Here is a 15,438-nt window from a genome sequence, read left to right as displayed (position 1 = left end):
GTACGGCTTCCCATTAGAATTATCTTTAGAAATTCCACGTTACTTTCTAAGTAACATACAAGATACTTTGTACTACAAGAGGAGATGTGGGATAGAATAACTACTTTGTCAAGAACATTTACTGTTAAAGTTTGTGATGACCCTCTCTTATCTGAGGGCTAAAGGTGCGTTAAGGAAGACTGATCTCCCATTTTTCCCCAAGTTGCACTGATAAGTGGTAATCCAAAACATGAATGCATGCGTGATTTCGTATTGTAAACCTGTTCAGTTTGATTGTAGGGGAAAAAAATGCTGTTTTCTAGGATGTAGAAGCGAGCATTGGCTAAAGACAGTGCATTCCTTACTTTACAGTAGAATAGCAGGTTTTACATATTTTGAGGCACAGAAGAATGACAGGGTACTGTTGAATTAGACTGAGAAGATAGGAGGTTTAGATACTTCATTCCATAAGTGGGCATACAGTCAGAGGTGAGCTGTTGTTCGTGTTCATGTATACGTCTGCATATGTATATTTATGGGTGTATGCACACAAAAAATACCTCTGTGTGTATACATGCATGTATTTCAGCAGAACATCCAGTAGTATGGTTATGTGATTACTTTCAGTGGAATGTAACTTTTTTTCATGTAGGAAATTAGAATACCAGTATTTCTTCTGAGTTGCTCCCTGTTCAGGAGAACTATTATTCTTAATAGGTAGTTAACAGTTTAAGAGTTTTTGTAACAGCTACTTACTAACTTGAAGCGCCCACCTCAGAATATTTCACTTGAATTAGTCTATGCTGCAAAATATGTAACAGCCACTTTTCTTGTTGTGGGATTTTTTTCAGTCTCTTTCATATTTAACTTTTCATTCTCTTTGCTTGATTTGTATGTCTATTTAGCTACAGACCCTTTTGCCTCTCTGTTTGGAAACGAATCCTTTGGAAGTGGCTTTGCTGACTTCAGCGTGCTGTCAAAGGTAATGTGAAGCTACGGCTACTCATAGAAAATGCATGAAACTCTGCAGTGACGAGACATAGCTTACTCTCTCTAGCAACAGTTTCATTATGGTTTTGCCACTATAAAAGAATTACAATGGCTGACTTGCTTGAAAAAAGAGTGTTTATAGTAAATTATCCTGCAATTCCACTGTGAAGAATGCAATGTAATTCTTCTGGCTTTACAAGTATTTTCTCTATATTTGAAGTGATATTATAATTATTGTTATTTTTTTAATTTGCTGAGTTTAACAGCAAAAGTATGACTTTTGCGTGTTTAACTACACTTGACTTTATATTGCTGTACACACTAACCATTCCTGACTTTTCTTTATTTTCAAGTCTCCTGGAATATGTGGATGATAATGTGTAAAACCAAACAAGATTGTTTTCTTTTTGTCGTAGTCCAGATTTTCAGTTCTAGATAAATACTGCACTGTTGAAAAAGGAAAGTATAACAGAATTGTACTGAAAACGTTTATGTTGCTGTTTTCTTTGTTGAAGGCCAACAATGAAGATCCCTTTAGCTCTTCCACATCAGGTTCTGTCAACCATGTGATCATAACTAAAAACCTATTTGAGGAACCACCAGCTAAAAATGAGGATGTTCCTCCTGCGTTGCCCCCTAAAACAGGAACTCCCACAAGGCCCTGTCCACCACCACCTGGTAAGAGCTGATACTGAGATGTTGTTAACTGTTAGCTGCTTCAATATTGGCAGCGAGACAATAATTATGAGGGGATGGTGAAGCATCTGAATTTAGGATTGAATGAGCAAAATGTGAAACAAGTCTGTTCCTGTTCCTGAGCTGGTTTCCTCAGAGTTAAATTTTGCATAATGTTTGGGATTGTAGGTTTTTTGAAGAGCGAAAGGATTTAGAAAACGGGGAAAAAATAGAGATATTACTACAAGTATCTGCAAGAACATAGCATGGCTGCAGATTGAATGGTCGCTCATGTTATACACTGTGAATCTTGCATTAAGTTATGCTTACAGTGTGTTTTATCCACTGCAAAACTTCTGATTTTAATGCAAAATGAATTAAGTAGGGGTAAATGACTGTCTTGGGTTTTCAAATTAACTTTTTACAGGTGGCCTTGCCAGAGGTCTGTAGTAGTAAACCTGGCACAGGAAACCTGAGTTTACTACTAATACATTGGCTGTATTCTGTTCAGTGATAGCAGGGTCCTCTGGCCTACTCTGTGAGACAAACCATTCTGCTTTCCAGAAAAGGCCATGGTTATCAAAGATAACACCACCTTCTTGCAGTTGCAACAAGCCCATGTACAACAGACTCCTTACTCTCAGGGTTTTCTTTTGCATAGATTTGAAATTATATTATTAGTATTCCTTTTTAAGGTTCTGTCCTTTGTTTCATTTTCTTTAAAAACTATTGCATCATTTTTTTCCACTACTATGCTATATGGATGAAACAGGGTGTCTGGAAGACTGTAGTGTGAAACTTAAACATGTATTCTTTTTTTTTCTTTTTTTTTTCCTTCTCAAAAGAGGAACAGTATAGGAGTATTAAAATTTAGTATTAAACTCAGCTGTTCAGTTTCTAATGTTGGTGTGAGATCTGGTTCATGCTTATGCCTTGCAATTAATTGGTTTCATTGTAAACAAAATTAAAACAGGTGACGTGACAAGTGATGATAAATTGAATCATAGAATCATTTAGGTTGGAAAAGACCTTTGAGATCATCAAGTGCAACCATTAACTCAGGACTGAATGTTTGATAGTGTTTCCTCTTATTGTGGTCCTTATTTAAAACAAAAAGAGGATTTCTGACTTCATGGTATGGGAGTGGCTATGATGTGGTGTACAGATCCATTTTTAGAATATGTGGATTCTAAAGCTTCTAGTGGTGGGACAACAGCAACCTTATCAATAGATAACTAGAGAGAAGTAGCCTGTTTTGATTGGCACATACTAAATATGATACTGTGGTTATCTCAATAACCATTCCCAACAAACTTTTCCTAATGGAAATAAAAAATGGAGATACTTAAGTGTTTTTGGTTTTAATTACTGCCTTGGTGTGATTCAAAACATTTATTTTTCAAATAAATGCCCCAATATCTTTCTCTTAATTCTTCACACTGCTGGAAAGCGTGCAGAAGGGCTATTTACTTGCTTCTGAAATCCCTTTCCTGTCTAAATACTTATAAACACCCCCATTTCATGAAAAATATCACCAAAAAATGGGCAGATTTGGAGACTGTTTTGTATTCTTACAATTATTAAGCCTTCCCATGCAGAAATAAAATTCCCAGGATGTCATATGGAGCTGCTTCTCCCACATTATTCAAGAAACAGACATACATTGTTTGCCACTATTAGAACATGATCAGTGAGTGAGAGCTGTCATAGCAAGCTTACCTGGGAAGTGTGCAAGTAAATCGTATATTCCTGAGGGAGTATTCTCTAAATCATTGTCAAATTAGAATCTCTTTTGGTCTATGGAAGAATTTTTAGACTAACTTGCAACAGTCATATGTAAAATAAGAAGCACTTGAGTTAGATTCTGCAGTTTTAATGTAAAATGGCAACAGAAGCACCTGCTGAACCTGCTAGTTGAATGCAAGAAACTGCAATGAAACCTTTTCTGTAAGCAGTAACATATGGAGAGAATGGTGGGATGAAATTCATCTCAACTGTTCTTGGAAGAATTTGGGTTAATGTCCTGAAAGGTGTTGAAAGCTGACTGGGGTTAAGCTGAAAAAAGAACAAGATAACTGGGGGCTTTTGCCTGATTCTGTTACATATGCGACTACTTAGGCAAGGATTAACAAAATAGTTAAACTTGTGATTGCTTGTTATCATACTCCTTTGTTCTGTTAGTTTAAAAACTATAGAGATTCCAGCTGTTAGCATAGTGAGGGGACACAGTGTTTTAAGGACTTACAAATATATTTCTAGTCTCTGAATGGAATTGTGTTAACTTGATCCAAACAAATATGATAAAAGAGCATTGTTGGAATGATCACTGGCAGTTGATAAGCAGAAGAAAAAAATACTGTGCTGATAGAATAGGGGCTCAAAACTGTTAGAAATCCCTTCCCAAAATAACTAGTATTTTCAGTATTCCTTAGAATTAGTATATTCAAGAACTGTGTTCTTGAACCATTAACATATGTGTGTTCCTTTTCACCTGATTACCCTTTAAGAAACCGGACCATGCCCTGATTTTTTTAAATTGGCAACCCTTCCTCTGAAGTCATTGCAGCTCCACTAAGTTCACTAGAAGAGGTTGCATTCCAAGTAGCTTTTGAATTTGTTTTTTTTTGGCATGTTATTACCTGCTATCTTAAATTCATTTTAAATTCATTTTAATCTAAGGGAAAAGACCTATCAATCAAATAGACTCTTCAGATTCCTTTAAACCGAGCGATCCATTTCAGCCTTTCCCTACCCCAGACATTCCCAAAGAACAAGAAGCAGATCTATTCTGTGATCCATTTGCTCCCACCAGCATCAGTAAAGAGGCTGACCCCAACAATTTTGCAAACTTCAGTACTGTGAGTAAACACTTTTTACATTTGTTTCAGTATAATGACAGCTTTGAATTGTTCACACTGAAGCCTTCAGTCTAATTTAAAATATTAAAACATATCCCATGTACAAAAGGGATCTTGCTTCCAGTTGAAACAGTATTTACAGCTGAGGCTGTCCTAAAACAAAATACTGCAAAATGTTGTAGTTTAATGTTTAAATTGCATTGGTTTTGTGAGTGTTTTCATGGAGGCCTCCTAGCTTTTAGACAATAGGACTTCTAAAATATCTGTGTTCTAGGGTTTATCCGTTTTCTTAAAGCATGCAGCAGATTTAAATTGTGCATCTAAAACAAGAACACTGATAACAATCCAATTAAAAATAAACTAAAAGGTGTGAGTTTAATTTAGCTGTCACTGAACTGTTTGGTCATAATTTTAATGTACTGAAATATTGATAAACAGCCTCATAACAGTGTAAGTTAATGAAATATAATTTGGTGAAGTTTTGAATGGCTAGTAAATTCCAAACTTATGTACAATGAAGTAAAAAGTAGTAAGTGTCTCTTTATAACCAGAATCCATTTCATAGAAGTCGTGGTGTCCAAGCAGTAGAAGCAAATCTAAAGGTTTGTGCATGCCTATATCTGTTATTTTTTTCTTTTGGGCTTTTGCAAGTAGGAGTTTTGAAAGGCATCATCTCACTTTCAAGCTTGATACCTGTTAAATGCCATTTGCATTTACAGTATCTTGATCATACTGCTTTTTTTTATTTTCAGGCCTAATAAACTGTATGCTTGATTGAAGTAAACTGAGGATTGACAGGCTCTCAAAATTGACTTGCACTGGTTGATGTGTCTTGTAGCATGATAATTTCTGAAATGCTGTTATTGATTGCTGTTATTAGTGAGAGGGACTGAGAAGCCAGTTTGGAGGAGAGAATGTGAAATGTGGAGGAGAAAGCAAAAATGTTCATTGTCTTTTGAAGGAAAAAGTATTCCTTTCCAGCTGCAATTACTGAAAATACTAAGTGAACTATGGAGAAAACTCAAGCTTTTCTACATTTATTTGCCAAAGCAGCAGCTCAAAGCAGAAACTAGCTGGAGTATGTTGTAACTGTTTCAAACTTAACGTGGGGACATTCATGAAGACAAGGGCTTCACCTACCTCTTAGTTTTTCTGCATGCTGACAAGAAACAAACTTTGTCTTAAATAAAATACAAAAGATTATCCTAATACCCTTAACTGTCTCTGATTTATAATCATTGTACTGCAGAAATTTAGTTCACATTCTGTTCACATCAATATACGTGGAAATAATCGGTTCTTTTGTTGCTTTTTTTTCTCTTGTATCACACTGACTTTTCTCTGTATTACTACTAGGCTTCTAACCGTATGGTTACCTTATTATTTTGCTGTTTCTTGGCAGAATTATTTTCTGTCTACACAACTAAAACAGTCATTCTACAGCTAATTCTTTGCAATCATTGTCACCTGGAAAAATCACCTCTAATGAAAGAAGGGTAAATCAGGATGTCCCACTGTATGGATAGGGGTGTATTTTGCAAAATGTTCTCCCGATTTATTCAAAATATTTCCTGTATAGACTGTTTTTAATCCAAAATAAAATCAAATTTTAATTATAGCACTTTTGACTCAGTAACTTCTTTGAAACAATACAGAATTTTTGAAACATGGCGTATTTCATAAAAATACATCAATTGGATGGCTTCAATGCAGTTCTTAAATGTTAAACCTTAGACTAAGCTAATCTTAATAGTGTATTAAAATTAAAAAACAGGTAATATTTGAAGACTAGACTATATAGAATTTTTTAAAAAACTATAATTGTACCTTAAATCAAGGACTTGGGCAGCGTTGGTTATCATTGTATTATTAATCTGGTTTATTTTGTCTTTTAAAAATGCAGTATTCTACTGAGGAAGACATGATTGAATGGGCTAAGAGGGAAAGTGAGAGAGAAGAGAAAGAAAGATTGGCAAGACTAAAACAGCAAGAGCAAGAAGACTTGGAACTGGCTATTGCACTCAGTAAATCTGAAATATCAGAAGCATGAAGTTTAGAATAAGATTTTTGTCTTACGTCAACTGTTTTGTCCCTCTTCCTGAATACCTAACGTATTTAAATGTTAATCAGAAAATACATATATTCAAGAAAACTATGAAAGGTTTTTAATTTCTGAAAGTGTTGTGAATGTTTCTGCTGAATTCAATCCTTTTGGTTATTGTTTGAATAACTGTTAAGTTTAGCATTCAGTTTCTCTCAAGTTTTCAGGCGAACAAAGTACTTTCCCAGCTGTAAGCAAATCAGTTTAAAATGCAGATAGTGAGATTGTAGTTGGACTGTAATCTGTCAGCAGTTGGTAATTGAGCATAAAGTGAATATAGCAATTATTCTGTCGTGGCTGACTGTCTCCCATCAAGCAGTTAGTCATTTGAAACCTTTTGTCCTTCTAAAGAGATTTTAGTAATGTCAGAGTTGTGGAGTGCTTCATTTTATATGTATGCATATAGATTTTTCTCTTTATTGAAGATTCTACCTTTGGATTTGAAATAACAATCTTCATGGAATCTAAGTCAGAAAGGGTGTGTCTTTCTGAAAACTTTAATGCTTTTCTTGCATGGTCATAGTTTTTAAGAACAGACCTGTTATTTTGTTTTATAAAGCAGTTAAGTTGAAGATTCACGTGCATCTGCTGTTTGCCAAGATGACTGTCAAATTGTGAGACCTCACTGCTGTTTGGGCCACTTTTGCCTGTGAAATATGCAGCTGAACTGGCAAGTTAATAAGTTCAATTTGAAATAAGATTGAGAATAGAAAGAAAAAACAGGTAGTCTGATTTTATTTTATTTTTTACCACGTTTGTTTTCTGTATATGTAATTTATTGAATGCCAACTGATAGTTGCACCTTAAACTGAATAATTTCTGAATGGTCACTGAGTCAGAGTAGGATTGATAGAATGTTAATGAAAGTAACTTAATGAAAATAACTTATTGTTCATTTTGAAAGAACTCTTTTCTGGAGAATCAGTTTCATTAAATTAATTCCCCAAAGAATAATCTTTTTGCCCTATCTAAGAAAAATGGCAGCAGCATAAACATCAAGAGATTGTTTTGTTGTTTGTGGGTTTTTTTCTTGCACTTTTAACCTGTGGTATTTCTGTAGAGGAAATGGAAGTGTTTCAACACACAGCACTGGGGAGGGAAGGGGGAGAACTCGGCCATGCTTCAGTATATTAAAGCTCTTCCCGTTACCTATCAATGCTGCTGTTGCACAAGTTTGTATTTTTCAATTTTTTCAGGAAAAATGGGTAACCGGACTGGGATTTTTTTTTCTTTTGCACTGGGAAATGAGCATTTAAACACCTGCTCAAAAAAGTAACTTAAAATTTTGCAAGTATTAAATAGTTAATAACTTATCTATACATCTTTGTAATGAGTGTACACTAATCTTGCAAATCGTATGCTTAACTGGATTACATACTTTCTTATCTTTTGTTAAAAATGTATACTCAGTGGACCAACACAATATTATATGTATATATTATATATATATTCCTGCTTTCCTTTATGGAATTTAAAGTTTTGAGTCATTTGATGTTACATTTCATGTTACTGACTCTGACTATAGTACTTTTACCCAGACTACCAACAAACCACTGCTGTGAGCTAAATGGCATTACTTTATGAAGTTTTAACTGTTTGTTTTGGTTTTTTTTAAATTTGTTCAGGTGGGATTAGCCTCTATTTATAGACTTCCCTTTTGTTTAAAAATTCTAACAATAGCCTGTAATTATGAAGAAATAAAGTTTAAGTACATATGTGTGACCTGTTTGCCTATCTTTTCGAAAGGGTGCCATGAGCTGTAAAGTGACATGTAAATGTAATGCAAACAGTATAAACTGTTCTGACTTGTGGTCTGATGGGAGCAGGTTAATTTTTAGAGAAAAAAAGTTCCCTGAATCTTGAGGTCAGCTGAAGTGCACACTAATCCCAGCTGTCACTGGCTTCATTAGGAGTTGTGGCAGCTTCAAAGAAAACCGAGGCTGTTCTCATCCAAGGATTTTTTTTGCCTGTACAAGGGTTGCAAAGCCCAAATGTTTAGATACTTAAGATTTATCTGTGAAGATAAATCAGTGTCCTTTACTGGCTGCTGTCAACATACTGGGCTTAAGAAACCTTTAGTTTGACCCAGCATATGTGATTGTTCCAAGTATGTCTGGCAGCATAGTATCTCCTCTATGTCAAGGAATAGAGTACCAAGGAATAGAGGTTTAGGAGTCCCAACAACCATTTACATGTGTCTTTGATCCTTTTGTTACAGTAGTGTTAGGTTTTAATATACCCATTTAAGTGGACCTAAATTGCTTTGCCTATTTTCTTTTAATGAGACATCAGTTGGATTAGGCAACGTAATATCTTCATTATTTTTTCCAGGTTCACACACAATTTTGAGGCTATTTGAAACCTTCTGTGGGCTCTCCACTTTTTTCCTTTTGTGCCGCGTCAAGTTTCCGTCTTGGGCACACTTTGCCTTGGATTGTGCTGCTTTCAACCCTCTCTCCCCCCTCCAAAGCGGGTGCAGTCCATTTAGCTCTTTGTCATGAAACTGAAGATGGTTGCTAATCATCCTGAATAATCTGATATCCTCTTCTCACTGCCTTTCTCTAACTTCCTATATGGTGAAGTTCTGTGTCATGTGAAAGTTTCTATTGCATTCACAGAATAGCATTGCACTCAAAAGAGTAAAGAGATTATCTAATGCCTAGCAGATTAATTGGTCAATTGAGTTAACTTGCATTGGAAATGTAGCTGAAGCAGCTTAACTAGAAACTATTGGAAGAACATACTGGGCATTAATGTTAAGTCTGTTGCATTGTCTGAAGTATTGACAAGGAATAAAATGGCATTAAAGGTGCTTAATGAGGAAACTGACATACCAGGTTGAGTGGAGTTCCCTAAAATGCCATTTGCTTCAGCATGGTGGACTTTAAGCCAGGAGACAGTATTCTCTGTCACAGAGAATACTAACCCTTCTGCTTACTACTTAAAAGCTGTTGTGTTAGACCTTGATGTTGGATTTACTAGTTTCTTTGGTTTATGTGGACTTTGTTGCCATCCTTTGCCACCTGACACACCTGCTGGTTGTCACCTTTTCACAGAAATAACATCCGGCTGTCAGAGCTATGTGGCCAAGTGTTTTTCCCCACTAACTTCTCAATGGTTTCATTTAGCTATTTGACTGTTTCTGAATTTGGATATTGAGCAAAATTATAACTTCAGTATGGGAATGTTTTAGTCATGCTTTAGCCTGAATCTTCAAAGTGATTGTGTGCACGGAAGTGCAACCTTGTGGTTTTGCAGTACTGATAGAATGACATATTTAGATATCATAGAGTCTACAGGTTTAATTTATAGAAGGTTAAAACTGGAAAAGGAACGGGCCTGTTCAAAACATTAGCCATGGAAGTCATACATCTTCTCTTTATGGAGTTCCATATCATGTCAGTGAATACTCTTGAATTTAATTACACTGTTAATTAGAGTGAACACAAAGGTTGGCTCTCAGATGCATCCACTTTTTATCATAACAAGGAAGAGGGTTTGTTTGCCTTGTGCAATTATAAAACACAAGACAATGTCAAGTTAAAAGCAGATAATCAACAGTTTTGAAGAACTTTCTTGGCGCAAGTTTGAAACTTACCGTCTTGGTAGGTAGAGTGGAGCTTTCGTTATCTCTATGAGTGTTACTGAATTCTTGAACTCTCTGCAGTATTGTGCTTCCAGGGAGCTATGAGGCTAAAATGAAGAAAGCTGCTGCCTGCACTCATTGCAGAACTGTAGCTCAGTACCCATGCAGGAAGGGAAGACAGGACAATGTTAAGGAGTTTCTTATGTGGAGATAAGTCAGGGAAGGGAAAAAAGAAAGTAAAAATATTTTTCTCTTGCGCTTGTGGACTGATAGATGAGGATGAGAATCCCTTGTGGTTTTTTTGTGGGAACCTTCACAGTGAATTTTGGCCTGTGTCTGTTATCGTAGAAAAGATGGGAAAGAATTTTTAATTTGTCAGGTGACAAACCCTCAAGTCTAGGTCAGTAATACCCTGAAACAGAAGTCATTTTCATCTGCAGTCTGTTTAAAGAAACATGAATATCAAAAAATAGACTACCAGCTGCATTGCCATCCTTGCTCAGAATACTTAAGAATTCCTGTTGTGCTGAAATTGAGAGAACTAGAGCTGGTAGGACCTTAGACTTTAAACTGCAAACAAAAAGCATTAGTTTTTAAAGCAGGTGATCAGGTAGCTATCTGATAGAGGGGGGAAATGCTCCATTGTTTGGATGTGTGTTCAAGAGGTCAGGATGTTGTTTCTAGTTATCTCTTGCTGATTTAATAAATGATTTTGGACAAACCACTTGTTAATGCTAATCTGTTTCCTCTTTTCTAAGAGGCAGTGGGTTTGATAGCATGTTATGTAAGTACTGTAATTGGAAAGACAGTCTCGTGGAGAGTAAAATGAATTTTATCCCATTTTACTTGTGTGTATCCTATAGGTAGGAGAGATGTTTTATAAGGCGTTTCCTCTGTTAGTATAAGCAGCCAGTTGCACGCCAGGACTATACAAATAACTGGAAACAGATTAGGAATTTAATCTTAATTTAATTTAACTTAATTTAAAGTGCTGCTTTGCACAAGATATTTGCTGGAGGATTTACTTTGGTGATAATACAGGGTGAAATTCTTACCTTTTGACTTCAGAGGTCTGTCCCACCTGGCACTGGCCAGCAAGAGATCCTTGTAACAGTGTCTGCAAACTGTCAGTGACAGTTCCCATGTCAATGAAAGGATTCATCCTGATCCACTTAGACTGATTTTCCTGTGTGGACAGATCATTATTTATTCTGTTGAGACTATGTAGCATTTAATTTCTTGTATTCAAAGCCAAAAGGTCTTTAGGATTGTTTCCCACGGAATGCAGTCTCTCTTGAGGTGTTACATGAACAGGTGTGGTGACTTACACAGAAAAAAAATAATTTTGAAAGGCTCAATTTATTTTTTAGCTAAAATCCTTCTTGTAGATTATTTAAATACTTATCTGAAGCTCTGTTAATAGCTCTTTATTCTTAAATGCTCTTTTATAATATAGACTAGGATCTTCAGGTTCCAGACAGTTCTGAGGAGTTTGGAGTATGAATCCCATCTTGGTCCCACACCCAGTAATAACTTTCACTGAATAAATTACTTGGTTGAGGTTGAAACCAGTGGCCCAGAATCCTGAAAAGGATGTATGTAAAAGTACTAGTTGAATGTTAGAGTCATAGAATTAAATTCTCTCATTTTCCTTAATATGCTATTAATTTATCTTAAAATATTTATTTTTCTGTCTGATATTAAAAGCATAATCATTCTGTTAGTGAACATACAATAATATGCTCAGGGGAGTAACTAACTTGAATTGCGTTTAAGCTAAGGATGCAAATTTGTCCTTCTGTTTTAGCTTTTTCAGCTTTGTCCCTAAAACATAGAGTTCCTAGAAGCTGCAAAAAGCAATTTAGAGTATATCCTAGGGTGGTTCTTAATAAAAAATGTTCTTTAGGTGAAATGTGACTGGCTGTTGCAAATGGGCTGTGTCCAAAGTGCAGAACTACACAGCAAGTCTCTCGCCATTATGAAAGCTGTGAGCTGGAATGCATGAGTTTCACAATTCAAAAACCGAGATGTATGTGACTAGGTATTTGATGCTGAAGAATGTGGGGTTTGCACCTGTACCATAATAGCTGTGTGAAGGTGCTTGTCGCCGCTCCTTACAGCATCCCTCATTGATCTTAAGTGTTTGAGATTGTTGCACCTAAACATCTCTCGTTGAATCTAAAATGTTTAATAAGAAAATAATGATTTTTTTTTTGCCTGTTGTCATGCTAAAGTGTCATGCTTAAGTTGATCAGCTGTCTCGGGCTTCTCTCTCACCACAGCTGCGCCCCGTGCACTGGCGCGTGCGGTGGGCCCGCCGCCTGCCTCTCCTTCTGCACATCACGAGCCACATTCTCAGTGTTCAGCTAATAAATTCTTTTTTTAACCGTAGCACGCCCTTTGTTCCCATTAACTTGCCCATTGTTTCCGTATGCCAGCCCAGCCCTCCTGTTTGCCCTGCCGCTCCCTGCGTGCTGTGCCTCGGCCTCCTCGCCCCGCCGTAGGCTGCTCGGCCCCCTCACCGCCGAACCCTGGGGCTGCAGGGCTGGTATAATCCACATCATGGGCAAATCAGAACCATTTTTTTTTCCCACTATTGCGTATCTGTTTCTAATTTCAATTGGTTTAACTTCTTTTTAACTCAGTTTATGAAGAATTTTTTTTAAAATACAGGTGCATGGCAAAGGCAAGGCCCGCTGGGCGTTGTGGCCGGCTGAGGGCTCCACCTGGGCAAACACTTCTTGGAAGCAGGCTGGTAAGGGAGTGCGGGGTAACTCAGAACTTGGCTAAATACGGGTTTTATTTTGCTCCTGTTCTTTCTCAGGAGGAGTTAATGGCTCTGGCTGCAGCAGGTAACAGCACTGAGGCGCACTCCCCCCGGGCGGCCGGCGGGGCCGCCTGGGCTCAGGGCGGGCCTCCCTCCCTCCTCCCTTCCCTCTCCTCCGCCAGCAGCCGCGCAAACCCGCTGTCCCCCACGGCGGCGGCCCCGCGTCCTGCACCGGCACGGCGGGACGTGCCGGACGGTCCCAGCCGCCTCACCGTAACCCGTGCCCGAGGCACCCCCCGCGGCCTGTCCGGGGCGGGCGGCGGGGCGGGCGCTGCCGCAGCCGCTCACCTGCGGGGGCGGCCCCTCCGCCGGGGCCCGGCCCTGCCCGAACATGCGCCGAGGCTCGCCGCTGCTTCACACCATGCGAGGTGGCTGCGGCTGCCGCCCGCATCGGGGAACAGCAGGAGCACCGCCGCCAGCCCTCGGCGCCGGCCTCCCCTCCCGCAGCTCCGGGAGCCGGGGCCGCCCTTCCCGACGCCTCCATGGACTCCCGCGCGGCCAACAGCGGGAGCGGCGACGCGCGGTACGGGGGGGGCGGGGGGGCCGCGGCCGTTCCCTCAGGCCGCGGGGGCAGCGGGGTCTCTCCCGGCGGGGCGGGCCAAGGGCCCCGCGGCCGCGGGAACGCTCCGTCCCGGGTGGGAAGCGGGCGCGGCGCGGCGGGAAGGCCCATCCCGGAGCAGGGCGGCGGGTGGCAGGAGGCGCCGGTGCCCCGGCGGAGCGGGTGAGGGTGGCTGGTTTCCCGGGTAAGCTGCCCGCCTGGCTCCGGGGACGGCGGGTCGGGTCGGGAGCCCCGCTGAACGCCCGCCGGCCGGCGCCTCCCCCGCTGCGGTCGTGGGGCCGGGACCACCGGGCGGGGCGGACCCGGGCCCTTCGGGCACAGAGCGGCGCCGTCCAGGGGGGCGGCTCCGTCCGTCCCTACCTCCCCTTACCCACCCATCGCAGCTACCGGCGGGGCACAAACTGGTTCTTGCACTTGCAGGGTTTTGTTGGTTTTTTTTCATTGCTTAGACAAAACCATTAGCTTGAGCTAATTGCATACCTGTCCTGAGAGCCTTTAGCAGCTCTACGCAAATTCCTTTTGGTTCGCGGTGCTGTGTGAGGGCCGGGCCGTGCGGCCGGGGCGCGGGGCGGCCCGGGGCCCGTTCCCGGAGCCACCCGGGCCGGGAGAGCCGGGCGCTCGGCGCCGCCTTTGCTGGCCCTCCGGAGCCAGCTGCAGGTGGATGGCTTCCCTTCCTCCTCTCCTGCCCACGTGTGCGCTCCCTCTGCCCCTAAAACACACAAACTCCCGTTGTTTGCATGTGAGGGAGTTGTTTCTTCAGAAGCTGTTCTTTCCTGGTGGGACGGTGCGCTCGCTTTTAGACGTGGCTGCGTTAAAGGCCTGTTTGCGGATTCCCTGTTTGACATAAGGCCGTTGAAATAGTCTGCACTATCATCTGTGCAGGACTGGAAACTTAGTGCAGTTTTTTGCGAGGTCAGCAAACCATTTCTCTGCCTGGAAGAGTGGTAAAGGGTCCTGTTTGTGGCTTTCCATGAAGTGTTGGTGCGCTCCGTCTTTGCTTGCGTGCTTCCCCTACATCTTAAAGTTGAAAACAGCAAATACCAGCCTGAGACATTTGTTTGCAGAAACCATGATGAAAAATATTTCCTGAACTTTAGGTTACATGAGCTACACAATAGTGCTCACTTTTTGGTGGTGTCTCTATTAATGTTAGAACAGAGAATGGAGGTAGGAGGTCACGTAAAGCAGGAAAGTCCTGTGGGATTAAAAAGTACGGTGTGTTAGACCTGCCAATGATGCAAAATGATACATGTGTTAGTATTTGTAATAGCTCTGTACAGATTTATTTCTATGAGCTGTCTTGATAATTCTTCAATGAACCAACAAATTATTTTTTTTTAATTTGGGGCGGGGTTTTTTTGCTGTCCAGCATGGGAAGGTGGGCCATATGTTTACAATAATGATATTAAATGACTTCTAGGTCTTCTGTTTGCCCTAATAGCAGCAGCAAAGGCTGAGAGGTTGTCGTTGGATTGCTCTTCAGAAGGTTTTGAATGTGCAGAAGAAGGTTGGCACAAATGTTCAGAAGCAGGAAGGAGTTTGCTGAATTTTGCTAGATTATTGGGCAGGTTGTCCCAAAAGTCAGACTGCTGCTGAAGCTGCTGGAGAACGTGGTGCTGGGACCTCGTGTCCTTTCCGCAGCTCCATCTACTGGAACCAGCTGTCACAGCCCAGTGTGCCATTGCACCAGGGTGGAAAGTGCCTCAGGTGTTTTGGTTACTGTACTACAAAACGTTGAAAACTTATATATCAGGATTTTTGCTAATTTTTGGAAAAAAAAAAAATTCCCTTATTGTAGATCACATTTTACTTCAAATGCTCCTTTAAAACCCCATGTTTTCTCAGGGCTGAGCTTGAGTTTGC

The 15,438-nt window shown here is 40.2% G+C and overlaps 2 protein-coding genes across 13 annotated transcripts in view; both read left to right on the top strand.

Annotated features, from left to right (window-relative positions):
• EPS15 (epidermal growth factor receptor pathway substrate 15) overlaps positions 1 to 8,325 on the top strand; it is a 68,923-nt gene extending 60,598 nt beyond the window's left edge. For 5 of the 12 annotated variants that reach the window (XM_055724585.1, XM_055724583.1, XM_055724587.1 and 2 more), the window contains 4 exons: positions 885 to 961; positions 1,485 to 1,647; positions 4,324 to 4,502; positions 6,406 to 8,325. In XM_055724585.1, coding sequence (XP_055580560.1) covers positions 885 to 961; positions 1,485 to 1,647; positions 4,324 to 4,502; positions 6,406 to 6,552 — 566 coding nt within the window. In that variant the 3' untranslated portion in view covers positions 6,553 to 8,325. Of the gene's footprint in view, positions 1 to 884; positions 962 to 1,484; positions 1,648 to 4,323; positions 4,503 to 5,067; positions 5,105 to 5,254; positions 6,121 to 6,405 lie in introns of those variants that run through there. The other 7 variants (XM_055724592.1, XM_055724591.1, XM_055724589.1 and 4 more) reach the window with 6 other exon arrangements.
• Positions 8,326 to 13,215: 4,890 nt separating this feature from the next.
• The window catches only part of TTC39A (tetratricopeptide repeat domain 39A), a 54,122-nt gene continuing 51,899 nt past the window's right edge, over positions 13,216 to 15,438 (top strand). Inside the window, exon 1 of the mRNA XM_055724158.1 lies at positions 13,216 to 13,539. Within this exon, the coding sequence (XP_055580133.1) occupies positions 13,499 to 13,539 (41 nt within the window). The 5' untranslated portion in view covers positions 13,216 to 13,498. The remainder of the gene's footprint in view (positions 13,540 to 15,438) is intronic.

This window comes from Falco cherrug, chromosome 12 (assembly GCF_023634085.1).
Source record: "Falco cherrug isolate bFalChe1 chromosome 12, bFalChe1.pri, whole genome shotgun sequence".
NCBI lineage: Eukaryota > Metazoa > Chordata > Aves > Falconiformes > Falconidae > Falco > Falco cherrug.
Note: the sequence above shows the minus strand (reverse complement) of the source record. Positions and strands in the feature narration are given on the sequence as shown.